The 25,902-nt window shown below is 50.5% G+C and overlaps 12 protein-coding genes across 12 annotated transcripts; 4 read left to right on the top strand and 8 right to left on the bottom strand.

Annotated features, from left to right (window-relative positions):
• Positions 1 to 43: 43 nt before the first annotated feature.
• BDV37DRAFT_166105 (sugar phosphate isomerase/epimerase family protein) lies at positions 44 to 1,449 on the bottom strand. The gene has a single exon (XM_032079251.1). The coding sequence runs from the start codon at positions 1,235 to 1,237 to the stop codon at positions 239 to 241; it is 999 nt and encodes a 332-aa protein (XP_031939442.1). The 5' UTR covers positions 1,238 to 1,449; the 3' UTR covers positions 44 to 238.
• A 1,292-nt stretch (positions 1,450 to 2,741) lies between these two features.
• BDV37DRAFT_295679 (uncharacterized protein) lies at positions 2,742 to 4,971 on the top strand (the record flags this gene model as incomplete). Its single annotated transcript, XM_032089945.1, has 3 exons — positions 2,742 to 3,552; positions 3,607 to 4,782; positions 4,943 to 4,971. Exons 1-3 carry the CDS (start codon positions 3,246 to 3,248, stop codon positions 4,969 to 4,971), a joined length of 1,512 nt encoding a protein of 503 aa, XP_031939441.1. The 5' UTR covers positions 2,742 to 3,245.
• A 223-nt stretch (positions 4,972 to 5,194) lies between these two features.
• BDV37DRAFT_285089 (cytochrome P450) lies at positions 5,195 to 7,031 on the bottom strand (the record flags this gene model as incomplete). Its single annotated transcript, XM_032087644.1, has 4 exons — positions 5,195 to 5,861; positions 5,930 to 6,716; positions 6,784 to 6,789; positions 6,842 to 7,031. 4 exons carry the CDS (start codon positions 7,029 to 7,031, stop codon positions 5,195 to 5,197), a joined length of 1,650 nt encoding a protein of 549 aa, XP_031939440.1.
• A 569-nt stretch (positions 7,032 to 7,600) lies between these two features.
• BDV37DRAFT_295676 (cytochrome P450) lies at positions 7,601 to 9,533 on the top strand (the record flags this gene model as incomplete). Its single annotated transcript, XM_032089944.1, has 3 exons — positions 7,601 to 8,121; positions 8,187 to 8,974; positions 9,030 to 9,533. The coding sequence occupies exons 1-3, from the start codon at positions 7,740 to 7,742 to the stop codon at positions 9,531 to 9,533; spliced, it is 1,674 nt and encodes a 557-aa protein (XP_031939439.1). The 5' UTR covers positions 7,601 to 7,739.
• Positions 9,534 to 9,827: 294 nt separating this feature from the next.
• On the bottom strand, positions 9,828 to 11,461 carry BDV37DRAFT_295673 (S-adenosyl-L-methionine-dependent methyltransferase; the record flags this gene model as incomplete). Its single annotated transcript, XM_032089943.1, has 4 exons — positions 9,828 to 10,047; positions 10,123 to 10,649; positions 10,715 to 11,047; positions 11,111 to 11,461. 4 exons carry the CDS (start codon positions 11,459 to 11,461, stop codon positions 9,882 to 9,884), a joined length of 1,377 nt encoding a protein of 458 aa, XP_031939438.1. The 3' UTR covers positions 9,828 to 9,881.
• Positions 11,462 to 13,080: 1,619 nt separating this feature from the next.
• BDV37DRAFT_165951 (uncharacterized protein) lies at positions 13,081 to 14,634 on the bottom strand. Its single transcript, XM_032079250.1, has 5 exons — positions 14,347 to 14,634; positions 13,835 to 14,288; positions 13,687 to 13,773; positions 13,433 to 13,627; positions 13,081 to 13,365 (listed from the first exon to the last, which is right to left on the bottom strand). Exons 1-5 carry the CDS (start codon positions 14,398 to 14,400, stop codon positions 13,124 to 13,126), a joined length of 1,032 nt encoding a protein of 343 aa, XP_031939437.1. The 5' UTR covers positions 14,401 to 14,634; the 3' UTR covers positions 13,081 to 13,123.
• Positions 14,635 to 14,950: 316 nt separating this feature from the next.
• On the top strand, positions 14,951 to 16,852 carry BDV37DRAFT_273173 (cytochrome P450; the record flags this gene model as incomplete). Its single annotated transcript, XM_032085014.1, has 4 exons — positions 14,951 to 15,150; positions 15,203 to 15,976; positions 16,046 to 16,575; positions 16,644 to 16,852. 4 exons carry the CDS (start codon positions 14,951 to 14,953, stop codon positions 16,850 to 16,852), a joined length of 1,713 nt encoding a protein of 570 aa, XP_031939436.1.
• Positions 16,853 to 17,791: 939 nt separating this feature from the next.
• On the bottom strand, positions 17,792 to 19,425 carry BDV37DRAFT_165946 (uncharacterized protein). Its single transcript, XM_032079249.1, has 4 exons — positions 19,074 to 19,425; positions 18,773 to 18,999; positions 18,369 to 18,715; positions 17,792 to 18,310 (listed from the first exon to the last, which is right to left on the bottom strand). The coding sequence occupies exons 1-4, from the start codon at positions 19,176 to 19,178 to the stop codon at positions 18,060 to 18,062; spliced, it is 930 nt and encodes a 309-aa protein (XP_031939435.1). The 5' UTR covers positions 19,179 to 19,425; the 3' UTR covers positions 17,792 to 18,059.
• Positions 19,426 to 19,931: 506 nt separating this feature from the next.
• Positions 19,932 to 21,021, bottom strand: BDV37DRAFT_295667 (glutathione S-transferase family protein; the record flags this gene model as incomplete). The annotated part of the gene is made up of 2 exons (XM_032089942.1): positions 19,932 to 20,799; positions 20,869 to 21,021. The coding sequence occupies 2 exons, from the start codon at positions 21,019 to 21,021 to the stop codon at positions 20,245 to 20,247; spliced, it is 708 nt and encodes a 235-aa protein (XP_031939434.1). The 3' UTR covers positions 19,932 to 20,244.
• Positions 21,022 to 21,164: 143 nt separating this feature from the next.
• Positions 21,165 to 21,720, top strand: BDV37DRAFT_165943 (uncharacterized protein). The gene has a single exon (XM_032079248.1). It carries the CDS (start codon positions 21,308 to 21,310, stop codon positions 21,659 to 21,661), a length of 354 nt encoding a protein of 117 aa, XP_031939433.1. The 5' UTR covers positions 21,165 to 21,307; the 3' UTR covers positions 21,662 to 21,720.
• Positions 21,721 to 22,887, bottom strand: BDV37DRAFT_165942 (uncharacterized protein). Its single transcript, XM_032079247.1, has one exon. The coding sequence runs from the start codon at positions 22,386 to 22,388 to the stop codon at positions 21,780 to 21,782; it is 609 nt and encodes a 202-aa protein (XP_031939432.1). The 5' UTR covers positions 22,389 to 22,887; the 3' UTR covers positions 21,721 to 21,779.
• Positions 22,713 to 24,226, bottom strand: BDV37DRAFT_285082 (putative deacetylase LmbE-like domain-containing protein; the record flags this gene model as incomplete). The annotated part of the gene is made up of 3 exons (XM_032087643.1): positions 22,713 to 22,934; positions 23,034 to 23,386; positions 23,446 to 24,226. 3 exons carry the CDS (start codon positions 24,224 to 24,226, stop codon positions 22,713 to 22,715), a joined length of 1,356 nt encoding a protein of 451 aa, XP_031939431.1.
• Between the last annotated feature and the right edge of the window lie 1,676 nt (positions 24,227 to 25,902).

The following is a 25,902-nucleotide window of genomic DNA, read 5'->3' as shown; positions in this document are numbered from 1 at the left end:
TTGAAGGTCAAGCCCCAACCCAACCCCAGAACACCTGCGCGGGGTTTTCTTGCGCATCACGTAACACGTTGTGAAAATCTAGAGTTCCTCATGTGTTTATATTTCCACATAGGTCTAGACTATATCTCCATAGTTATCATCGATCACTACAGAACACCCGCTACCCGGCGAGGATTCAATCCCTCCTGGGTGATCTCGCCGAATCGACATAGGTCAACAACAGTCGGATGGCCTCCGGCTACATATTACTGCCAAGGTGCGTCAGTGCCTCCTGCAGCCTTCGCCAGGATTGACGACCGCGGTACGCAGCACTCTCTGGCCGAAATTCAGGCGTCCTCATTCTCCAATCAAAAATTTCCAGCGAGACCCAGCCATGGAAGCCGCTACCTGCAATCCAGGACTTTACGACTTCTGGTACAGGCAGATATCCACCCAGCTCAGTTTCCAGGGGAAATGGACGCGCGTGCCGTGACCATGTAAACTGTGGCGCCTCGCTCTCGCGATACCACGGATGCGATGTTGAAAAGGGGGGGTTAAACCGTTCGCCGTCGGAGAGTTGCACGTAGAAAATCTTGTCGAGAGGGCAATGATCTTGGAAATCGCGCAGTGATGCTCGCAGATCATGGTCCGCGTTGGGCAGCTTACCCGATGCGTCGCATGGACTCGCCCACAGTTTCGTGAGCTCGTGGAAGCTGTCTAGGCAAAGTCCAAAATTGGGTCGATCGACACATTGAACGATGTGCAGTGCTGTCTGCCATGTCGAGGAATGCGTGGACCATGACATCGGCTCGTAAGCAATGCTGACCACGGGCTGTTGCGCACGGGCAAGATCTGCGAGCTGCTGTAACTCCGAGACGACCACCGCCTCAACCCCCGTGCAGTCACTGCTGTACTGAGCGGGCACTTGGAGATATATCGCGTTTAAAATTCTCGCAAGGTTAATCCACTTTCGGGCAGTTTGCAGCCTCGCCTCGAGAGGCGAGTTATGCCCTTCGAAGTTCTCAAATGGAGCCAGGGACAGAATCTCGATCCGGTGTGCTTTGCATATCCCTTGAATCTCTGCTGCTGCCTCCGACAGAGAAAGACGCTTCGCTCGTGCGTAGACTTCAATGTCAGAGAAGACGATCTCAATACCCGCAAAGCCATGGGAAGCGGCGACCTCAATCTTGTGGTCTAACAGGTGCGAAGGGTGCTGGCCCAACGATAGGCTACTGATCGCCAATTTATTGCTTAGCATGGTTGGATTAGCCACGGACTGGCACGGCCTCAGATTTGTAAGTAGAGATGGCAAGATGAAGCACAGTACTGGCGTGGGGATTTCGGCGGTTTAAATGGCCGTCTTGACGGAAATCAATTTCCGCCGCGGAGCAAATAGGAAAGTAGTATTCCATTCTCTGCCCGTAGTAAGGTACAAGTATCGAAGGGGTCAGAAAAGCGATGGGCAGCTACAATGCGCACCGTCAATCACGATAAACGCATGGCAGGATCCTTCCTCCTACGTTGGTTGGTCAGGGAGACCCCTTCACCGATGGTATTGGCAATGATATTAGAGAAAGAAATGCTCATTGGCATGAAGTGCTGTGTACTTGCATGACAGGTTTCCTTTTCCAGTCTGGCGATGAATCTGGCTTATCATCAAGTCTCTAGCGAACACCAGGTCGTTAGATGGATCCCGAGTCAAGGAAGTCGACACCCGGGATTTGAGGCCTTCCAAAATTGATGGGGAAGTGGGCAGATAATCCCACTACGGCGGGGGCTAAATCGAAGTTCCGGACAAAGTAAAATATCAGCCGAAATCGTGGTATTTTATATAAAGCCATCACTACCACATACTTCTAAATCTATTTATCACCAGCTTCAAGAAAGAGTGTTTTACTATCTCCAAATATTACTACTACTCCCGGAATACTACTATATAGTATTCTTCTAGGGCCCCGGGGGATCTAAAGATCTAGTAGCTTCTAAAGCATCGAGATAGAGTGCTGATAGCCCCTACAAACAGGGTACAGATGCCCCCTAAAACCCGAGTACTAGCAGTTTTTAAAAGACCATTTAAGACAGTAGAAATGGGGGTATCACAATATCTCGGAATCGGACTAGTCAATAATCCAGAGCTTTATTTTTTAGATATAGAATATAGTTGGTTAAGCAGTAATACGGTATAGTAGATCTCTACAAATAGACTTTTGGTCAATAAAACTGTGCATTGGTATTGGTAAAGTTGGTCATATCCTACATTGTCCGGAACTTCGATTTAGTCCGCCGTATTCCACGGGCAGGCCCGTGGATGCGGCAGACCCTCGAATTGCATCCATGTCTAAACGCCAACCTCGGTTGTTCACCGAACGCAGCTCGCATCAAGTTGGATTGTAGGGGATTCAATCTCGATCGAGAAGGAATCCAAATCGCATATAGGGTACAGTGTTTGATTCGAAAACAACGGGCACTATCGGTGTGGTTGCAGTAGTTCAAGTTCCACTCGGTGGATCTTCGGCATTTCGTGAGATTAAGGAGCCTGTCACCGTTTCACCACGTCCGATGCCAAACAATGGTCTATCTTGTGTAGTCCTGGACAAAGTCGCCAAAGGAATTCGTAGACTACCGAGACCACCGATTGTGACGCAATGAAGAACTCCAGATCGTGATTCCAGCCTCCAGGGCAGTGGCAATATTCTACCTCCATTCGTCGTCGTCATCTTAGGGGCCTCTGAACACAGGATTGATTGCACTACTATCACCGGTGGTGCCTCGTGCGAGTTGTACGCCCTTTCTTTTCTCTGCTTCATACTTTTGATAGTAGGTATCAACATTGATGCTTTGTCGAACCGTCCGCTCAGATTAATTAGACCGGTTACTCTGACACACCCCGACAGTTACCGAATGTCTCAGACATTGCTGTTTAGCGGTGATGTTCTGGTAAACAAGGGAGCATCTGTTCCTTGTGGTGATGAGAGTGAAACATCGTATCCACATCAGAAGAGCCTTCGGTGGACGGTAGTGGCAGCTCGGGATATCGAGCTTAGTGGGACCCAATGATGGTGCGCTTATTGGTGGAATGCATTCTATGTTTCAGAAGTAGGGACAGGGGAATTCTTCTAGACCATGGCAAGAAAGAGAAATAAGGGTCAACCTATCCTACCTGCTGACATGGCTTGATGTAGTACAGATTTGTATATATAAACAGTGAACCCCTCGACAACAGATGCACTGGCTGAAACCAAGATTCGGCCATCCACTCCCTCACCATGAGAGGAATTGTCGCTCTCTCTTTGCTCTCTGTGGCGCTGCGCGTCACGGCGGCCTTGACCGAATCCAACTTGCACAAATACCCTGGGGTGCTGGCACTTCAAAATTCCTTTAACCCCATCAAGGAGGCCTACTGGACTGGGTACCCTCACCATCGGCGAACTCCATTTGCTGTCTCTCCTGATGGAAAGTCCGCTTTCATTGCCTACCTTGACGCGAGCGAAACAAACATTCATGTGCAGCAAGTGGATGTAGAAACATTCAAGGCGACCGGAACGTCGGTTACAGTGTCCGGTGGCAAGGAAGGTATGTGATTATGCAACAATAGATCATGATGTGGGTGCTAAGGACACAGCGCAGTGGGCGGACTCGTTGCCCATAATGATGGTTTTGCCCTCCTGACAAATGAGGCCATGCCATCTGGAACGACAAATGCACCCCCCAGCGACACACCAGTCCCGGTCCTTTACCGATACACAGATGGGAAACAGACGTGGAAGACGTGGCTGGGTGGACCCGGTGTCCACGAGACGGACGGTCTCTCCGCGTCGCCCGATCTCAACGGCGACCTGGTCTACTCTGAGGAATCGGGTCTCTACGGCGCCTACTTTGTCGTCACAGACTACTCTGGCGATGCAGCAGGACACTACGGTGACAGTATTCAGTACGTTGCAGATAATGGAACACTGGTCACGATCACCGGGGCTAGCAGCGCCTGGGGCTGTAGCCATAACACAGGTATCGCTTTCGAGTCCGCCGATGAACCTCCATTCGCGAGCATCTGCGCGGAAGATCAGGGGGCTATTTGGCTGAATACCAGAACGCTGGGAATGTCAAGTGACGGGGTGAAGATCTCCAATGAGAATACCACCAACGGCGCCTCCGGGGAGCCCATGGGTGGCATGTCTGGGAGCTACAGTGCTCTTGCTCGGTTTGCGGAAAGCAGTCGGTATATCTTCGCCTGGGTTTCCCGTGGTGCGATGGATCTCACCGAAAACACGTGGATGGGGAGTGGCTACACTCATGCCCTGAATCGCACCAACAACCGCAACGTCGCCATCTCACTGTTCTCCGATAAATACACCATTGTTGGAGAGCAGGCGACCTCGGAAGTCGGCGCTGAAGACGGCGATGCCCAGATCAATTGGCTGACCGAAGGCGCCAACGACTGTTCGAATGCGCATGCGGCGACGTTCGGGAACCACAGTGCACTCGTGTCGTGGGAGGAGATCTCGGATCCCATTTGTGACTTCGTGGCGATGGGATGCCGGGGGCAGTTTGCCGGCACATTCTTTCAACAGGTGGATTCCCATGGGAACCAGGTCGGCAGCCCGTTGAAAAGCACAGATACCTTCGTTGCAGGCGATCTGGTGACAATGGCTGATGGTCGAATCTGCTGGCCCTATGTGAGTATGGACTGGGACTTATCGCAGGCTGTGTATGCATTGGCCTCGGCCACCACCACGCAAATAAGCTTTGCCTGTATCGATCTCACGGGAAACTCTTCCTCCAATGCAACCTCATCGAGCAGTGCAAGTCCGTCGACGAGCGCTGCACCGTTGAAGACTGCAACCGCATCCAATGGCAACGGCAAGCCGATGAGCGATACTCCATCGAATACCGCAGTAATGGGGGACAGTTGCGCTGCAACTGCTTGAGCATGTTGTGCGGATAGTGCTATGTCGATCTCGGTCAGTAGTAGGATCGGAGAACGCCTCCGAGTAGTCTACCATCGCTCAAATGTTGCCAGAATCCATCTATTGCCTCTCCCTTTTGCTTCTGCTTTTCCTTCTGTGTCTTTTCTTATGGAAGTGGTTTGGGTTGACAGCATGTCTATATTCTTAGCGATGTGAACAATTGTAGGGATGCTTTCAACCAATACACACAGGAAGACAGGTACATTAGACTCGAATATAAGAGACATCTGAACCACATATATAGTATGTCTTCAAATTCTCTGCATCTTACGGCGAGTCAACCTAAGGATCTGATCATCTCCCTCCATTGGCTTTCCCGGACCAAGACTTGGTTTAGTTTCGTCAAGCCTTGGGAAGCCTTTCCCTCGCACGCCCAACACTTCTTGGTCCGGCCCAATTACCTCCAAGTCGTACCTCCAAAGGAGAAGTGCCAGATAGGCTAACACTTGATGCCTTCCCACAATCCTCCCGCTGCACAACGTTGTACCGCCACCGAACCCGCGAAACTCCACCTTTCGCAGAAGTGATTTGTTCTGGTAGAACCGGTAGCAATCAAACCGTTGAGGATCCGGTCCAAAGGCCGGGGTGTGCATCATTTGAGTCCGCTGCGGGATTATAACTTTGGTACCTTTAGGGATGCAATAACCTTCCAGGGTCGTATCTCTCGTAGTTTCACGAAAGCTACTGCCTGTGGCGGTGAAGCGCAAGGTCTCATCGAACGTTGAATTAAAGATGGGACAGCTGTTTAGTAGTGCATCTTTGGTGACATTCGCGAGTATAGTTCCATCAATCGCAGGGGCGGAGTCGAGGTTTCGCATCATAGGCGCAATCTCCTCTCGGATCTCGTTCACAACTGTGGGGTTGTTCATCAAATGAACAATCATCCAGTATGATATGGCGTTGACATTGGAATTAAGCCTGGCACGCTTGAATCAATCACCAGCTTATGTCCATGGAATAGATAGCATAGAAATCATCCGGCTTACCCCCAAAGGATCGTAAAAACGATGCCTGCAATATCTCTATCGGGAATTCCGGCTTGCTTATAGTCGTTATAGACATCATTAACGAATGAGACAGAGCCTGGCCGCTGCTCGGCGGGGAAGGCGTAGTATTCCACGAGAACCTCAATGAGATGATCCCGGAGCTGTGTAGCGTGCTTGGCCAGAAAGGATGGGAGTTTGTATGTGACCTGCCAACTAATGCGATCCCATGCTTTCAGAAACGATCGGATATTGGGCTCGAGCTCCAGTATGCGAGGGCCAAAAAATGATGTCAGCTGGGCATCGATGATCACATCACGACACATGCATTCCAAAGAAACCACCTTCACGTCTGGGGTTGAGGCAAGGACACTTGTCTTGTAGAACGAGTTCCACTGTAGTGTATTGTTCACATGGGCTAGTGAGTTAGCCATAAAACGGTGCATTTCATCTGGTTGTGTGAGTTGTTTGTGCAGCAGATGAATTCCTGTATGCGCGGCGGTCATTTGTTTGGCGTTTGGAAACAGCGATTCATAACCTTCCGCCGGAGTCCTCCACAAAAGCGGTTTAGTCTCGCGGGAGACAGTGGCGATCTCCTCGTAAACGAGGTCTACGAAGGGTTCGAAAGCAAACGTCTGGCTGTCACGATCAATAGCGGCAATTTGGGCAGCAGTCGTGACCATCACAATATCTTGCCCAGCTATACGTAGGGCACATAACTTGTGGTTGAACTCTTTCTTTGCCTTAGCAAAGAGAGCGCTAGAACTTCTAAAGAAAGGTACAGCATGACCTATAAAGTAGGAGAGTTTGTCACTCTAGTCAGTGGTGCTTCCCATCAGAGGGCCCTTACAACAAACCTAGATCTAGTACCATTAGCTATGGTGACTCGTAGGAAGAGAGGTGGTAGAAACCTACATGGAATCCAATATGGGAGGTACTCTAATCTATCGCGATGGAGCCGCGGGGAGATGGTAAATGCCCATAGTCGCCACGCAAGAAGTACCGAAAGCAAGAGATATACAACGCGAGGAAGCCTTGTCTGCTCCGCAGTGGCTATATCATTAGGATCGGTCGATGAGACGCTCCTCACGAGGTTGTCCAGCATTTCGACTCAATGTGACCTATAAACATGAAGGTGCGAAGCGGAGAGGTAAGGAAGAGATCCTCATAAGGCATCATCGCTCGATGCTTACTTTTGAATCAAGCCCCAAGACAGGGCAAACCAGTTGCTCAACAATTTCCGTATTCGCTCCCAATTAGGCATTTGCTCGGAGAGGCGGAGAGGCGAAATAACACGCAGTTAACACGCAGTTGCATGTGAGGGGTAATGAAGCCACACTATCAGGCCACTTTGGATGCATATGTGAGCGTCCAAGTTGGGCTGTGATTGTGCCATTAGGTTGGCTGTATGGGGGTTGGGATGCATGTCAGAAATGGTGCTGTCGTAGACCAAGCCCTAGTCTGAAATGGCCTCAGCGTGGAACACAAAGAGCTCTCAGGGGTTACAGCATCATCTATTGGGAAGACTGTAGATCCACTATTCACTCGCTGACGCTACTCTGCTGCGCCCTTACTGATCCCTGTCCCCTTTGACCTATAAAGTACGGAGTAACTAGGGCAAGGCGTAGAACCGCGGGAACCGACGATAATCAGTGAGACAAACAATGAACGACACGCCAATGCAACCATGGCCACGTACCTTTTCCTTTCGTCCGCGTCAGGGCCTCTTTTGTTTTCGTATCCTCACTTCTGATTCCTCGTTCCGCCGTATCTCCGTACCTCCCTCATCAAGCCGCCCACTGTGCCCATCTCCATGTTTCTGCTATTCCTCCAAACCCTGGCCTTGGCCTACGTGGCCTGGAGCTTGGTAGCGATGGAGATCAACTATCGCCGCGCGTGCGCCATGGGGATTCCTCTCGTGAGACTCTGTATCGACCCCCAAAACCTCCTTTGGGTCCTGATTGAGCCCCATCTCTGGCCCTGGCTCGATCGACTTCCCATCCACTGGGGTAATTTTGGTCGCTATTCGCGGCGCGGATGGTACTTTGCTGACCGTGGCGAGTCACATCGCCGCCATGGTCCAATCTGGGCGCTGGTCACTCCCAAGGAAATTTACATCAATGTCGCTGACTCCGAAGCAATCCATGACATGTTCCAACGACGGACAGATTTTATCCGCCCGGTTGAACAGTATAGTGTGTCTTCCCGGGACCATTGTTGATATATGGCCCTGGTGTCTAATCATTGTGCTTCATTGTAGCGGTGCTCGAAGTCTATGGACCGTGTATCTCCACGGCCAATTCAGCTGATTGGCCGCGTCATCGAAAAGTGCTGGCTACTCCCTTCAACGAGAGTATTATGTCCTTCGTATGGGATGAAAGCACTGAGCAGACCCACCAGATGCTTGGTATTTGGGCCTCTCCAAGCCTCGATAAGATCTCTAGCGTCGCAAAGGATACCCGCACGCTCTCATTGAATGTCCTCGCTGCTACAGGATTTCGCAAATCGTATCCCTTCCAGAGTGCTAGTGACAGTTGCCACAAGGAACAAACTAACTCTGTAAGCTATCGTGATGCCCTGCAGACCGTCCTCGATAATGCCATCTTGTTGATGATTATGCCACGGCGTTTCCTCTCGTTTTCGTTTGCTCCGGAATCATGGCAGCGATTGGCCAAGGCCGCGATGGAGTTTAAGCAGCACATGGTGCGTATGCTGGATGAGGAGGTGCAGGCGTTTAACGAGGGCAAGGCTGGCTCGGGGGGTCTTATGACATCCTTTGTGCGCGCCATGAATCGTGAGGACGCAATAGGCAAAGCCAATGATGCGTCGCCAAGGGGACTGACTACTGACGAGATATTTGGCAACATCTTCGTGATCAACTTTGCAGGACACGATACCACGGCTAATACGCTGAGTTTTGGACTCCTTCTACTGGCCGCATACCCTAGCGTGCAAGACTGGGTGGCCGAGGAGCTCCTGTTGTTGGCAGACACCAAGGGTCAATATGCCGACCTTTTCCCCAGACTCAAGCGCTGCCGAGCTGTCATGGTAGGCCTGGTTTTCTCTGATAGCCGCATGCCATTTAAATACTCACCTTTGACAGCTTGAAACCCTCCGTCTCTACCCCCCCATTCCCTCCTTACCCAAATGGACCAACGACCAGCCTCAGCCACTGAAGATCAGGGATAAAACTATAATGATCCCACCAAAGGTAGGAATCAATCCGAGTCTTCTCACGATGCACATCGATCCCCAGCACTGGGAAGATCCACTGGAGTGGAAACCCTCACGATGGGTCACAACGAGCAAGTCGGACAAGGCGGCCTTGATTGAGCACGAACAGCTTATCACTCCGGTGCGGTGCACGTACTTCCCCTGGTCGGACGGGCCACAGAACTGCCCAGGCAATAAATTCTCGCAGGTGGAGTTTGTAGCAGTCATGGCGAGCCTTTTCCGAAATCACCGGATCAGTCCCGTTGCCAACGCGGGAGAGACATTCGAGCAGACGCGCGAGAGGGTACTGGCCACCACGAGGGAGGTTGATCTGCAACTGCTTCTACGGATGAAGGATGCAGAGCAGGTGCACTTGAGATGCCGGCGAGCCTAAAAAGCAACCTCCCACTATGTATCCCAGGGAACGTGTATCATTTCCAGGGCGATATATAATATGATTCAACCTACTTATGCTTGGTCGAGGTTTACCAATCAGTAGCAGCCACAGGCTTCGTAAAATCAATGGTAGGATAGATACTCACATTCTCGCAGGTTGTGGGGTGGACCAGAGCGTCTTGAAGTAAAAATTCTGTTCAATATGAATGATGACCGGAGAATCTATTTCCAGTTGTAGATTTAATAATCGATACATCTACACTTTGCTTATGTTGCCCAAGGATATTCGATATTCTGACGTCTTCTATCCAACCCATATACCAGATGCAAAGTACCTGCTTCTCACTTATGGACCCATCCAGTCAGCCTCAATGATGGCCATCCTCGCCCCAGCAGGCACAGTGACACCCAAAAACCGAAACCGCTCATCCGCCTCCTTGAATAACTCCCTCCACGTCTCCACGTCTCTTTCTCGAGCATTATTGAACGCCTTCATAGCGATATCCATAAACCTAGCAATCGTCATCGAGTCAGCGACATACTCAATCACACACATGGAACAGAACACAAAAGTCTCAAACACATACCTCAGATCTCGATCAGCCTTAGGCCCCAACACCCCCGGCTCTGGAATACAAATGTCATTAACAACGACTCGAGCCCCCTTCTTCAACGCCGGAACCAAATTCCGGAGGATCTTCACGCAATATTTGTCCGACCAATCATGCAGAATCCAACGCAGAAGGTAAACGTCCGCTCCGTGGATAGGCTGAGGGGTCAGGAAGTCATGCGCCATACAGGTTACCCGGTCCTGGAGGCCCTCAGGTACACGCATAGTCCAGTTTGCGATTGTATTTGGCAGATCCTGGACGATACACCGAATCTGTGGGTATCGTGCGGCGATCTCGGTGCTAACTTCGCCGTGGGAGCCACCGATGTCGACAATTGTGCCCTCGCCGGTACCAAAATCGTAATTATCGAGGAGATGGGACAGGTGGTAAGCTGGGTGGAGGTGGGAGAAACGCATGGCGGTTATGAATTGGGCTTGTCGGCGGGGGTCCTTCGAAATCTCGTCGAAGGGGTTCATGTTAGTGTTGAAGGCGAGAGAGTAGCCCTGTGGTAGTTAATGCGGTCAAGATCGTAGGCCATGGTGGAGGAACTGAGGTACTGTCTTCTTACAGTTTCGTTAGGCTCTTCCGAACCAGGCCACTTCTCCGTCGCGTCCACTGTGCGTGTGAATGCGGGCCAGTATTCCTCGGCAATGTTGAGAAGCCATGCCTCTATCATGGGGTTGTTGACCAGGAGCTTGGAGGCTGCAGTGTGGCCGATGACACCTTTTCTAGGCTCGTAGAAGACATGGCGGCTGATGGCTACTCGAAGAAAGCGAGTGAGATCCTTGATGTTGAGATTCGTTACTTGGGCGAGCTCTTCGAAAGTGATTGTGCCTTCAATGGGAATTTGAGGGGCGATCTTATGGCGGTAGATGTATTGGAGACTGAGGAGAAACAATTGCTTGTACAAAGGTCAGACAATAGAAAAGAAAAAGTGACGAAAACCCTGGGAAAGGAAGCGAACCTCGCCAGGGCAACTAAACAGAAGCCCCAGTGGACCTAAGAGTAAGTGATGGAGCTCGTAGGTTGCCTCAATGGCGGACTCCCGGGCCTCTGCCACCTCCTGTGGAAGTGGCTGGCAGGGATCGAGTTCATCGCCATACTGATATGATGGTTCGGGGAGGTTCAAGGACTTCACAAAGTCAAGGTAAACCTTGGTGGTGCTGTGGACTCTTTCCAGTAATTGTGTCATGCTGCCTGCTGTGGCCTTTCGCGATGAGCACCGAGTCTGCATTGGCCCTAATGACCGGCGGTACAACGAGCGCGAGACAATTCGAATGGACAAGGCCCGTACGGGCAAATGAAAGCTTGCCATGTTGAACGATAAAAGTGATCAGTTGTTAGAGGTGAAAGGAAGGTGATTTCTTGTCTACCGTTGTGCAAATTATTAAATCTCATGGTGTCTATATGAGTGCTCCCCAGGCCCATTCTTTCTTAATCCTTGTTATGGGATATGTCTGGAAGTCAAGCCCGGGCTGCCCCACATGAATCCCCTCCGCAGCTGGGAATAGCCCCTCTGAGGTGGTGTGTACTATTAGGGACTGGATGCTATTGTAGACAAGTATGCCCAGGGGGTTATAGCAGCCCATTAAAGCGCATGAAAAAGCAAGTCACAATCCTGGTTATCGTAGTGTCTCTGATAGGCACAGCCGTAATTGATCTCCGAACGGAATGCCCTCACAGTACGGCGGCTCGCCGTGCTGAGGTCGACTTTCACCGGATAGAGAATGTGGCTCACTATTATTAGCCCAGCCATAGCAGTCTCAACAAGGGCATGGCACATGTGCAATGTCATCAGGGTGTTGAATGATGATCTGTATCAGGCTTTTTCCCAGTCAGTGAGCTGGCAATCGCCGTTCTCGGTGTCTCTTAATAGTCCTAATTCATCGATAGCAGCCTCCCCTTTGGTGCCGTTTTTCTCCTCGGACTCATGCTCCTTGCTAACTTGAGAACACGCGCATCGTATCAGTCCAGTGCCAAGCGGGATTAATTTTGTCCTGCTGATGCCTTCAGAAAAGATTGCATTAGTCCTTGTTGGCGCTGACGTGAACCAGTGGCGTTATTACGTGAGATTTAGATTCTTCTTGTCTAAACCGACCTTCAAAGGTACCTTGCATACTTGTCGGTGGAATAAGTTTTACCTAAATATACTAGCGAGACAGGCCATTGACATGGATGGTTATTTTACCAGCAGTCCCGGTTCTTTCCCACTATCTTTGCGCATCTCTCAATCTCTCTTTCCCATCCCATTCCTAACACTGCCTAGCAATGACAACATCGTGTCTGTTGCCATGGGCGAAAGTGTCAATCTTAGTACTATCTACGAACATGTTTTAATCGTACCGGGAAGCAGGTTTTTGAAGCTGGGGCGGGGAAACTGCAGGTCTTCGCCCCCCACCCGGACGAGCTGGCATTTCTGTGTGAGGTTTAGGACAAGGAATTCGTTGAATGATGTGTGTTGCCTGCTGCGTTTGGGTGTTAGGGGGGGTTGGCTGTGATTCCATTTACTTTTTGAGTGGAGTAGTTCAACTCGAAGAACGTGGTGATAATGCAGCAGGCCGACAATATGGGGCAATTGGAGCAGGTGAAAAAGAGAGGTGTGTGTTTGTACGCTAGGCTAGATTTCCAAACTAGTGTATTATCATAGCTAGGCTCAGTGAAATAGTCTAAGCTCAGTAATTGAAGCCCTTCTGGCGGTCATTGACGGAGACCGTAACTATAGGTTTATGCTCTCGTTGCGTGGCCACTGGTTGGTATGCAGTGTATTCTTGCTGACTGCACGTTTACTTTGAGTGACTTGTGTACGTTATAATAGAAATCAGTCTATTTATTTGTAGTCTCAGAGGTATCATGTCCACGAATAAAATGTACAGCACACGGAAAGAATGGTAAGTAGAAAGAGAAAGAGAAAGCCGAACGGGAGGGGGGAACGAACAGCAGACCGTTCCCAATTATCTAGCCATAGTGGTATCATATTTCACCTTTTAGATGAAGTAACTACCTCAAAGTCACTACGAACGTGCACAGAATCCATCGGCACAATCGCCGCGTCACTTGTCTGTGACTCGGTGTCAGAGGGTTCCCGCGACAGGCCATATTTCTTGCTCGGTACACCCAACAGCGGGTTCTGTGGTGTATGTTTGACCTTGCCAAATAGATGCTGGTTCTGTGAGCTGACAAAAAGCTGCCTGAATGAAGCGATACACGCAATGATGATCCCTATCGGTATTTCATCAGCAAGCGCAATTACTTTAAGAAAATTCAAGAACCGCAGGAGATAACACACCGGTACCCATCTCCACGAAACTCCAGAAGTACAACCAGCCGATATCCACACTGCTGTTTAGAGAATTGTTGACGACCACCCGGATAATGGCCACAGCCATCACAAGGATGGTCGCCGAGAAAATGCTGAAAAGAATTACCTTCTTATGAAGCGAGATGCAGGTATTCCATAGAATGAGAATAGGGATTGAGAGGACTTAATCTCGCAAAAGGCATTAGCTCCATGCCCCATCATGTCGACTTGAATCAACTCACTCAAGATATCTGTGACAATATCTCCGACACAGTTGGCCCAGAATGTACGGTTCTGGTAATGGACATGATCGAGGTCGCTGCATTTGGCTGATTATAACTCCCCGTTAGTATTCGTCTGCTCAGCCAGGTCAGATTGCCAAATTCTCACTGATGATAAACTCTATTCCACCTAGACTACATCTGTAGTCGACGTCGGCCACGGACGCAACATAGACGCCTCCGATGACCACGAGAACGACGTACCACCAGACACGATGGCTCTTGACCTTGGAATCAAGGCGGAAGAAAAAGGACATAAATGAGAACTTGATGGCCCACAGGCCCGAGTAAAACATGATAGTCATAGGAGCGATATATCGCATGAATGATTCAAACATAGGTAGAACGGCCGGGGTATATGATTCCTGGCCAGCGCTGATCGCATACAACTTGTAAAGCACCTGCCCCTGGATTTGCCAGATGATCGCGTTTGTCAGCATAATAGCCCATGCGAGTAGCACGAAGAAATCATCGACAAAGAGGCGACGGAAGAAGGCAATCCGGACAAATATGCGAAAGAGGACAAAGATAGTGTCAGTGGCCGTAAAAGCCCAGAGTACACCCTATAAAACGAAAGGTTAGTTGCACAGAGAACGGATGTCTCTGAGAAGTGACACTCACCAGAAAGGCACCTTTGGAGACTTTGGCGTGCAGCATTAACATTGAGTCTACCATGATGTCTGAAACCTAGGCTGCAGACACCGAATAGACTGTTGAGCGATGAGGAGAGAAATGGGCTGGAAACGCAATAAATGGACTCAGTTATATCGGGACAGTGAAGGCCACTGTTCCGAGAAGGAGCTGACAAGAAGAGGGTTCAAGCCAATGCAGATACCCTTCCCATCCACCAAAAATAGTTTATTGCGCTCCTTCTGTTGCATAGAAACCCCTCTGACTTCAGTGGGGGCCCATTCGCCAGGCAGGGTGCCATTCAAGGCGACAGCGCCATGCAGAACAGACTTGGCAATACAATTACGATGGACTATTAAGAGGCAGTGCTATAATCCATGCATCAAACCCCTCATTTACGGCATTGTGAATACCACCTGGAGCATGATCTGCCGTCAATGTTCAAGGTAAATTGTAATCTTCCCGCCTTGGCTAACTGGACGTCCGATCGAGCTCGGATTGCTTCGAGGTAGGCTAAATAGAAGTGATTCCAACTGCTTCTGCATGTGGGCCGCCAGATAGTCTCACAGATGGAACCGCCTTTGGCAGTTTGATCATGCCTGCAATCGGTCTTTCTTGGCCTGGGACTGGGATGGTAGCTGTGGGTACAGTGGTGGTAATTTGGGCTATGTTAAGGAAGTTACAAACCCTCAGCAATGATCCCAACGCGCCACGCTGCCTTCCATACTCACTACCGTTCCTGAAAAGTACCATCCCATTTGTGCTCGATGGACCAAACTTTTTCCGTTGGGTCTCGTGAGTGTGCACTCCCGTCAAGATATGAACATCGGGACTAACCAACCGCCAGCTGCTATTGCCAGGACCGTTGGCCAGTGCGGGTAAATCTTCTGAATGGTGAGGTCTATATAGTCCAAGGGGCTAAGAACATCGCTGCCATTTTCAGCAAGCCCGGCCTTACAGTTACCCGAGCATATAGCATTGCACTGAAACATTGCTTTGGGATGGAGCAGAAAGCCGCTGATGTCTATCTCGCTGATACTTCGGGCTCCTGGCATCGACCTATCCCCGGCAGCCAAACGCCGTGGCACGGCCGTGTGAGCTATCATACCCATGAGAACCTCGTTCGAGGCCTCTTGGGTGCCGAGCTAAACCCAATAACGGAGCGCATAGAAGGACTGTTATTTGCCTCATTGGCAAAGGCCCTGCCAGCGACTCCGGAATGGACGTATGGGGAGGACTTGACCGAGTTCTTTGAGAACCATCTCGGATCAGCCATCCTGGAAGCCTTATACGGCCCGCTGCTGGTCAGAAAAAACCCAGAGTTCAACCGCAACCTGTGGCGGTATGATAAACAAATAATGAAGCTAGCCACGCGCTTGCCATCGTGGCTGATCCCGAAAGCCTATCGTTTGCGGGATGAACTTCTCGATGTTATCATGAAATGGCATCAACAGGCTGCTCTACTCTCGGAAACGATGCCAAGCAGTGAAATGGCTGGTGGAAGTGAAGCCGATCCATACTGGGGATCGGCCATGATGCGCGAAAGAAACAAGATGCTGTTGAACATAGAAGGGCAAGACGCCAAGTCGGCGGCATCCACAGATCTTGGCTTTATCTGGGCGTATGTCTTGCAGTGCTCATTTTCTTGCGCATTTTCTCTTCTTCCCTATAATGACTAATCTGTGACCAGCTCTGTTACCAATGTCGTGCCATCGACCATGACCCTTTGTACTCACATGTACCGTGATTCCTCACTCGTCGAGGATATTCGTATAGAGGTTCGGGATTGCATTCAGCCGGGGACCACCTCGCGGTTTGATCTCAACAAGCTTGCGAAACAGCAGTTTCTGCTCTCGATGTATGCTGAGACCTTGCGCTTTGGTGTACAAATCCATATCCCTCGCTGCTCACCACACCAACCGCTTTCCGTGGCAGGAGCAACCATCCAGCCGAATAAAATGATCCTCATAAACACAGGACTCGCGCATTCCGATGAGTCAGTATGGAACACACGAAATGGACAGTATCCGCTGGATACCTTTTGGCCGCAGCGATTCCTTGTTGATCCAACAGACAAAAGTAGTGGGCCTTTACGAAAAGACTATATTCAGCCATGTGTCTCGCCTTCTACGGAAGAGGACAAGAAGATGAACAGCCAAGCTCCAACCTCAAGGCAATTTACCTTAGAAGGGCTCGAGGGAAGCTGGATACCTTATGGAGGTAAGACCCACTCGACACCTCTGACATTTTCTACATAAGACACTTGGCTGGCCATTAACGAGATGTAGGTGGACAACACGCATGTCCGGGTCGGAATCTAGCCAAGCGTATTATATTGCTCGCAAGCTCGATGATGGCTATTATGTTTGACATCGAGCTACTAGCTCCCGACTCGTCCTTGCAGTTTGGTTCGCCCCGGTTTGGATTTGGGGTCCGTAAGCCATCCGCACAAGTGCCTTTTCGGATCCGACGCCGACAACCAGTCAGTGAACATTAGAGTGAGACGGGTTCCCGTAAGGACCGGAGGTCAATCAATCAATGTTCGGCGTACAGCGGACACTGGCGGTCCTCATACAATGGCATCGATCTTAGAAGTCTTGATTTTAACTAGCAAATAATATCGTCCACCTCTTCCAGCCCGGGTCTGGATAATAATGGACGCATACAGCTTTGATAAGCGCAGATATAGATCCAGAACCCTCTTCTCTGGGATCCCTATGAACCAATATGTTACCAGGTGCAGCATCTTTCTCAATCAATTAATCAAGATTCCGTTAAATTGTTGGGGCCCGACTACGGAATGTCTAGCCATGAAGGCTGCTTCCCGGTAAAGCATAACCCTGTACCAAACCCAATATTGAGTTCTTGATGAACGCGCATACTAGGGGGAACTTAAACTTCTGTGGGAAACCATGACTATCAAATTCCGCTCTGGGGCGTTTGATGATGCTGTATATGGCATGGAAGAGGTTCAGAACGCTGGTAACTGCAATCCATCGGACGTATATTAGCGTAACTTGCAACAGAAGTCGAGGTGGCACCTGAGCGAGAAGCTGCCTACTCAACACAAGATTTGCGGACAGAAGGAAGGTCAATCGATAGCATCGACACCCTATCGCCCGTGATAGTTGAAGATGTGGACGTCTGGTATACAGGTATATAGAACATGCAAATCGCGCTCAATGCCACAGCGTGCCGAAAGGAGAAAATAGAGCAGTTCCTACATGGGGCTACCTGTTTCTTGAGGATATAATCCGCTGTCTTCTAGTCAATTAGCTGCTCGTTCATCATGCTTTCTGGGAATTCGCATATCAGCACTGTGAGAGTAAGGGACACAATGAACGTTCTATTCGACCGTCGGCGGTGGGATCGGTAGCGCGCCATTTATGATGCCAACGCTGAGACACTCTTTTAATTCAAGATTAGCATCGTAGCTCAGAGAGGCTACTCTGAGTCTCACGCTGAATTTCAGGAGCAATAAACTGTTGCCCTACTTCACCGTCGCTTGTGGGGGTGGAAACTGAGATACTACGAGTAGGTCATCACACGGTGATAAACGCATTTATAGATATACTTATTTTGAGTAGTCGTACTCAAGGTTCATTCGATACACATGATGATGGATTATTTCCCAGTTGTCACCAACAAGTCATAAAGGTAAGGGAGAGAGTGTAGAACCTGTTAGAGACTATATTTCAAGCTCATCACCGGTTTCTCCAGGAAGATTCGATGACTTCCGCCGCGGTCATAATCTGGATGTCAGGAAATCGAGTGTCCAAAGTATCATTGCTGGTAATAGTATATCCCCCGGTGCCAGATATGTAGTGGAATAATGCGAAAATGGACTCCGTTGAGTGTCCACTACTTTCAAGCCCAGTCTCCTCGAATTTGGGGAAGGATATTCGGCCATTTCGAAGGTCTTCGAGACTGTCATGTTTGACAGAAAAGCGTTCACCTGGTATACAGGTAAGTGGAAGGATTTCCATTAAGCATTTCGGGGGTACTAATCGTACCTCGCGCATTTTCCGCCAATTGAAGAATATCCTTGAAAGATGCAGTCTGGCCAGCAATGAAACTCACCGGCGGCCACTCCGATAAGTCCATGAGTCCTGCGACAAACCGTGCCATGTCTTGGGAAGTGATGAAGTTGACCTTAGAGGTCCCATCGCCCGGAAGAACTGCCCATTTCCCTGCCACGTTGACTGCATTGACCCATGGTTTGAGATGGCTTCTCCGGTGCGGAAGGCCATAATAATCCAGGAATAGCCCATTGACCACGCGCGTATATTCGAGACTCGATTCCTCGACCGCGTGAGTCGCCGCCAAAGCCCACTTTGCGGTAGGCACCAAAGGGATATGCCTAAGGTTGTCATCAGCCGCCTTTGATCCTCATCAGAGGGAATGACAATCAACGGACTCATCCTTAAATAACATATCGTACCCACTCACTACGAAGCGCTTCGTCGACCCCGACATGTCTGCGGCATGGATAAGATTGACTTGGGCCTCACTGATGGCATCCGATTCCATGCCGAACGCACAGATGACAGTGTGGACCTCTGCAGCCTCGAGAGACTTTGCTGTAGCGCCAACGTTGCCGTAGTCTACCGACAGGTAGGCGAGCTCGTCGACTGGGTGGTGCGGCTTCCGTTGTACTCAACGTATCAGACTCTCGCAAACATACCCCAGCGACCGGAACCCAGGGATGACTGGCTCACCTTGCGCGTGAGGATGAGAATCGTGTGCTTGCCATGCGCCACGAGGGCTTCCACGATGGTCTGGCCGACACTACCAGTTCCCCCTGCGACTGCGATAATCGCCATGGTGTCGATGCTTTGAACGGGGGGTACACAACGCGAGAAACAGATACCTGGGAGGGATTTCCTTATACGCTCGGTAACGTACAAGAGCGATGGCTAGTCAAGCATAAGGACATATTCCCATCATCAACTCCCAGACGCAATGGCAATACCGGGCTTGGCAGAATAAGCACTAGTGGCGACAATCTGACTCTGTGACTCACTTGACTGTGCACCATTCGTACATAGATCGACAGGATGCGTCCGAGGAAATAGTTTTCATTCAAGACTACGTTCTATGTATCTTTACCCAACGCTGCATATTGCCACTGTAGCCCTCACCCGGTTGCCATGAAGGTCGAGCGATGCAGTGCAAGTTTTCCACGCCGAGACACAACCAATTATATATGCCCCTCACAATCGTTCCTTGAATCCATTCACCGGAAAGCATTCCCTGTCTGGCTCACACTGGGCAGCTGGGCTTTGCAGTTGTATGAATTCCATTCGTTCCGACAGCTCGCGAGTAGCCTATCAGACAGCTGCGTATGCCCATTGGAGCCCGGGTCCCGGGAGCAAGTGGCCTTTTGTTGGTCAGAAGAGAGAGGGGAAGAGAGAAATGAATCCTTCAAGCGCTCTACGGTGGTGATCATGACGTCGAAGGATCCTGCGAGCATACAGCGGTCCTAAGGATGGAGAGATGTTCATGTTGAAACTTGAGCGCTCTGCAAGCAGGGCATATTGTACATGGAACATCAGCGCACCTAACAGTTGACAACTACCAAGACATGGTCGTCGTTTTTTTACCTCCCCCTGGGGGCCATCGGGCTTACGCTCTGGGGTGGGATCTCCATCGATAAAAGCGTTGGTATGGGATGCGAGTCGGTGCCCAAGGCAGACATGACCGTACTTTGCACTGTTTGCACCGTGCACATGCTTACGTACTTTGGCCGGAAGCCGGGAGAGCGTGGAGCCGCGTCATGTGACTCCGGGGTTGGATGCACGCATTCATTCATTCATTCATCCATTCATGCTATCAATCAATGAGTCAAGCTCCTGCAGCGGAAATCATTTATAGACACATTCTCCATGTTCACTTCCTTGCGAGTGCCGCCAGCTTGGCCTTTATCGCATCCGCTGACACCTTCTCGTCCCAAATATAGTTCACACTCTCCTGCCGCACGGTTGCTTCCGCCCACCGTTTGAACCGCGGCGTGTCCTCCAGCAAGCTCGGGACCTTCTCACTCAGCAACCCGTGTCTGTGGAAGGAGAGAATGCGCAGAAGGAATGAACCGGTCAGCACCTCGGCCAAGGTCAGCTTCTCGCTACCGCCAAAGAACGGACCTTTGCCATCCGAACCCTCCGGCAGCTGATGCTCCAGTTCCGATTGGATCGCAGCGACAAGTGCCTCCGCAGCAGCGTCCCGTTCCTCCGAGGTGGAGGCCCGCAAGGACGTCTGGAAGTGGGGTTGGACCTTGCTGAAGAACGTGTCGACGAAGAAGGCGATGCGAGCGCGTTGGATCGCACCGTTCTCGCTGTTGGACGGAGGGAGGAGGTGCGACGGATGGGCGTCGGCCAGGAATTGGGCAACAACTGCGGACTCCGTGATGATGTGCTCACCATAGGTGATGGAGGGGACAAGGCCGCGCTGCATGTACGTCAATATGTGCATGCAGGGAATGTTCGCCGGGCGTAGGCATTGTAGCAGTACACATACCGGATTGATGTCCAGATACCACGACTCTCGCGGCTTGGTCAGGTCAATGATGACTTCCTCGTAGTCCAGTCCCAGTTCCTTGAGGGCAATATGAGCACGGTGCGCCCAGGGACACTGGTGGCTGGTGTACAGCGTAATCTTTGGAGTGCTCATTCTGATGTTGTTCCTTGGTTGTTCCTTGGTTGTTGTCGAGTGGTGGGAGAGAAGCGAGAGGATGGGGAAGACGGAGGCGACCGACGGGGATTATGTTATAGATATACGCACCGCAGCGGGGGCGGGCGAGTGGATTTCTAATCCGATGGCGTGACGATATCACCGTCCTCTGTCGAGGGTTATACGTATATCCGGCCATGATTCTCCGGTGTGTAAGCTCTGCCAACAAGGATGCGAGCCTCAGGCTCCGTGGAAGGTTTCTGACGTCGGGATCGCCCAACAAGACATGGCGATAGAGCGTGTACGCATCCAGACGGCCGTTCCGCTTGGCCATACTGGCTTTTGCATTGCTGACTGTCACTGTCCAGCTCCTTGCGTATGGGTATCTTGTATCTGTCTCGTGTATGCTCGATCTGTTTTCGTGGTTTTGGGTGGATTTGGTCAGTCCAACAGCGCCAGGCTTCATCACGATCCAGCCACACACACTTATATATATCTGCCCTTGGCATCCAGGCATATATACGTAAAACCAACAACGGAAGTACCACGGCCTTTAAAATTACAGAAAATTCATGGAAAATCACAGCGGCACAAACTGAGTCATCGGTTGACTTTAAAATACAAAAAGGGGCGAGGTTGAGCGAGAATAAAAAGAATAATCCGCCGTGGCGGTCGAGTTTCGAACGTGCAACCTCGAAGGTGCAGAGGCAAAAAATAGACCACGGAGTTACCGTGTTGGCTGAATACACTATCGGCTCTCAGACCGTGATTGAATCCCACTGAATACCAGCGCGACTTTCGACAACAAGCTCTCCACGCATTACGGAGGGGAAGTCGTGCTGGATTGGAACATCTTCCCCTCCGTAACGCATGTTTGAACTCGCTGCTGATTCAATAACACCGATACCGATTGTGGTACCCCCCAAACCAACGTGAATGCCTCCAGGACTGCGCCTCTTTTTCCCGATCAACCCATCTGCAACGCAATCGAAAGACAGCACATCCATACCTATCCTCATCGTGCATGCGCTGGGCGGGATACAAAGGAGAGAGAGAGAGATTGAGGCATGGGAATATGAACAAGGGGGCAATAGATAGATATCGAAGATTATTGAATAATCGAATGGTATCCTTCTTACATGGACCACCGAAGACATGACTCGCGTAAGGAACAGCTCAATCAGCGCAGGCCAGTGATCTTCACGGGAGTCGATATCATCCCTACGCACTGGGCCGTCTACAAGTCGTTCTTTGATATCGTCTTCCTGGACTGCATCTGGCATACAAGCACAGCTTCGTGGCGATGTCGGTACCGACGGGTCGAGGGGAGTTCTCACACCCAATACACGAACTATGTACCACGACATGGGAAACCCTCACGTCCGACTTGGTGGTGGTCTTTGTCCCTGGGCCTGAAGGGCTATTTTGCCGACAAATTCGTTGTTCGCCCTGAGGATGAAGGTCAGTCTATCGACAGAAGTTCAGCCGTTAGTCCTTGGGGTCTTTGAATCCGCGACACAGACGTATTCAGAGTTTTACTCGATTGCAAATCATATGGATGAAAACGCTATACTATGTACAAGAGGCAAGCCACCGAATCAAGTTTTCGAACGACAGAGAAAACAGCATCGCACCCATACATCCAAGTACACCCGCACAAATCAACCAGCCGGATGAAGCCCCGTATACTTCTATCTCTCTGCCAGGCCAACATTACGAGTGGACGGGCTAAGGGACGTTACCATGAAGAAGAGACTGCGCGTGGTTCTCTCCCTAAAGGGAATCCTGTTTAGTTTCCCATAATTGTCCAGTGCACCAACGGGAATGGTACTGTCATCATCAAATTGAAGAATGCCACCGGTGACTTGCTCATTGACATTGGGACGGTCGTAGAGATAGACCTCGGAGATCGACTGTGGTTTGGCCCATGTAAGCTTCAAAGTGCTCCCAGCTTTTCCACCCACGGTTGCCCATCCTTTGGTTCATATTCCTGGATAGCCGTCTATGGTTACATCCAGGGCCTTTCCCGCCGTCTGGCCATGGTCCGCATCGTGCGAAGATGCGATCGCCGTTGCGTTGCGCGCAACATTCTGCAGATGGGTTGTGACAACTGTCACCTCTGCTGGCGTACTCCTGGTCTTTCCACTTCCGACCACTAGGCAGAACCCCAGTGTTTCCGAAGATTTAGGACTGGTGAATGACGGGTGCGCTGCTGTGGCATCGGAGAGGGCAACATCGGCGCCTCTAATCTGCGTCCATTGGTCAGTCAGGGAGTCACCGTTGGGGTGTCTACTTTCCGTACCATCAAGCACGACCTTCTCCTCCAACCCAACCGTCCGACGGTTGTCAAGGAGACGGGCATTCACTACGGGCTCCCAGTGACAGCATACTGTCGCTGCAGCCACTGTGCCTCGTTGCCATCACCACAGCTGGCTACGTCATGGCAAACTTTGGAATCGTGCGCAGCGTATGTGAAGAACGCGGATTGTTTGGCCTGGAGATCATCGCCAAACACGTTCTGGGCCATCGATTGGATCGGGTACCCCGTGTACCCAGTCAGAGTATGAGTGGTGGAGTATCGTTCGGCTGCCTGTTGTACATAATACGCCGTGGTGTAGTGGTCACTGTGGTCACCACCACCATACTCATGGGTGTAGTCCTGAGTATTGATCCGATCCGGACTGAAATCACTCATCAAACTCGCCAGTGTATCAATGAGCTCGTCATTTGTGTAGCTGGTCGATCCATTCACCGTTTGGATGCTACTGATTTCCGACTGCCAGAGTTTCTGGAGGCTGGCGCTTCCGGTATTCGGGAATCCATCTCCGACACCATTGCCGTCGGGCAATTGCAGGAAGACCAGGGAGATATCTGGATTCCCGGCAAGTGTAAAGGCGGGAATGTTTTTCCCGTCAATGCCAGCGTCCGATTGCGTCCAGATGTCACTTACATCGGCCATCTGCGCGTATGCGGCTTGAGAGCCCGCCTGACGCTGCTCCCAGTAGCCCGTGGAAACTTCCCCTGCGTCGCCTGCAGTTAGGAAAACGGTGCGCACTCTGCGACCAGCTTGAACTTCATGCAGAATGTCGGGGCTGAGGAAGAGTAGGTCATCGTCCTGATGCGCAACGATGTTCAATGTCTGTGCAGCCGAACATGGTAGCTGGTCGAGGAAGCCAATGGCTGCGAGAAGAAATGAAGCTCTCATTCTAAGTAACCGGAGTTCTGCGTACTATGGGAACTTGGAATAGCAAAAAGTATCATGCAGAGACTGTCCACCTGTCCTGAAGGGATTGTCAATCTGATGAGAGCGCAAGTTCGTTTGTCAGTCTGTGCCCACCCTTTAAACATCATGTTAACTGCTCCTCGTCCCTTATTGTGTGGCCTGACATTCCAACAGCTTTGTGTTTGTTGTGTCTCATTCCTAACCCCTTGCTTCTCACCTTGCAATCAAACCAGGCCCACTGGGTTTCCTTTGGGGTTTTGGCAGGGATTCCCTGGTGTAGGCTTGTCTTTCGCAGGCAGATCGGATTGCTTCACGCATCACAACAACTCGACAACCTTCTGATTGGAATTCTAATTCTGCCTCGCGTGCACAACATTCAATCATCCGCGGAAGAATGCTGATGAGAAACATGGTTCCCGACTGCACTCTTAATCGGTGCACAGCCAATGAATCTTTAATATTACGTGTTTTCTCATTCTTGTTCCTCGCTACCCGAGGCTATACGTACATTGGGGGTGAGACGCTTTCCGGAATGCTCATCGACCAATAGACGAAGTCAATCCATGGATCATGGTTCCATACATCACTCTCCTTGATAGCTCCAGAAACAAGGGGTTCCTCGTTGTCAAATGGTAAGCCATGGAACGGCCTGCGTTACGAGGAGCTGAAGGGTACCATGATAAGATTCCCGATCGAGCCAATTAGATATCCATATTCGCATAATGTATCATTCGGCAGCCGAATCGGCGCACGGTTCAAACTTCAAAGCACATACCGAGAATTGCCAAAACACCTGCGCCAGCTCACCCCGGTAGAATTTCCAAGCGTCGATCGAGCATTTAGTCCAACCCGTAGCCTGGGGTTTGAAGGCACAACACGAAGAACCTAATCTCTTGGTTCTCCCAGGGTCCATCGGGTAGTCCTCTTCCGGTTCCTGCGTCCGACACTAGGACACAGCCCTTGGACCAGGAACGGCTTCGAACGGTACTAGTCATACGTTCGCGAGTACTCTTAGTTTACTGAGTGCTACTTTCCCCGAAAGTCGGGATAAAGCCAAGCCTCCCACATGGTTCGATTGTAGAAGTTGATATGGAGGAGAATGCAACAGCATATGAAATGAAGCTATCACAAGTACGACAAAACTTCCTGTTCACAGGTGACATGCATTATGTAAGAGGGGATTGGGTCAAGAATGCAGTGTATTGACCTGACGACTTTTCTCCAAGGACTGCAGAGTTCCAGACCCATGTTGGTTGGTGTATGCACAGAGATGAACAGTTACCTCCGAAACAGACTACTTCCTTAGGGTTTTCTTGGGTGAAATTGTCGCTCCTCAGCCATGATATCGCACGATATTTCTTTTGAAGTTTTTAAGTTCTTTCGATGTAGTTCATACTGGGTGTCCCTGCCCTCTTGGGTCCTTGTTGACAGGAAAGAACGGCCGTAGTTGTTACTAGTAGTAGTGGGTCCGCTGGTGTCGAAGCCTCCAGGCCAGGCGGATCTATTTGGTGTTGGAGTGGGTCATTAATAATATCTGATTGTCGTTCTTTCATAGTCAGAAGGGAGGGGTGGGTGGGCCATTCAAGTTCGGTACTCTTTCCAATGTTGTTGAAATTGACGCTCAAAGCCTTGGACAAATCTGCGGCGACATGATAGCC

This window comes from Aspergillus pseudonomiae, assembly GCF_009193645.1.
Source record: "Aspergillus pseudonomiae strain CBS 119388 unplaced genomic scaffold BDV37scaffold_55, whole genome shotgun sequence".
In the NCBI taxonomy this organism is placed as follows: Eukaryota; Fungi; Ascomycota; class Eurotiomycetes; order Eurotiales; family Aspergillaceae; genus Aspergillus; species Aspergillus pseudonomiae.
Note: the sequence above shows the minus strand (reverse complement) of the source record. Positions and strands in the feature narration are given on the sequence as shown.

Excerpts from the sequence above, each read along its gene's own strand:
- BDV37DRAFT_166105 (XM_032079251.1), bottom strand. The coding sequence starts at position 1,237 with ATGCTAAGCAATAAATTGGCGATCAGTAGCCTATCGTTGGGCCAGCAC.
- BDV37DRAFT_165942 (XM_032079247.1), bottom strand. The coding sequence starts at position 22,388 with ATGTCGTGGTACATAGTTCGTGTATTGGGTGTGAGAACTCCCCTCGAC.
- BDV37DRAFT_165946 (XM_032079249.1), bottom strand. The coding sequence starts at position 19,178 with ATGGCGATTATCGCAGTCGCAGGGGGAACTGGTAGTGTCGGCCAGACC. Across the intron at positions 19,000-19,073 it reads TTCTCATCCTCACGCGCAAG|CCGCACCACCCAGTCGACGA; the intron begins GTGAGCCAGTCA and ends GTACAACGGAAG. Across the intron at positions 18,716-18,772 it reads GATATGTTATTTAAGGATGA|GCATATCCCTTTGGTGCCTA; the intron begins GTCCGTTGATTG and ends TGACAACCTTAG.
- BDV37DRAFT_165943 (XM_032079248.1), top strand. The coding sequence starts at position 21,308 with ATGGCGATAGAGCGTGTACGCATCCAGACGGCCGTTCCGCTTGGCCAT.
- BDV37DRAFT_165951 (XM_032079250.1), bottom strand. The coding sequence starts at position 14,400 with ATGGTAGACTCAATGTTAATGCTGCACGCCAAAGTCTCCAAAGGTGCC. Across the intron at positions 14,289-14,346 it reads TCTCCAAAGGTGCCTTTCTG|GGTGTACTCTGGGCTTTTAC; the intron begins GTGAGTGTCACT and ends TTCGTTTTATAG. Across the intron at positions 13,366-13,432 it reads TTTCGTGGAGATGGGTACCG|GGATCATCATTGCGTGTATC; the intron begins GTGTGTTATCTC and ends AAATACCGATAG.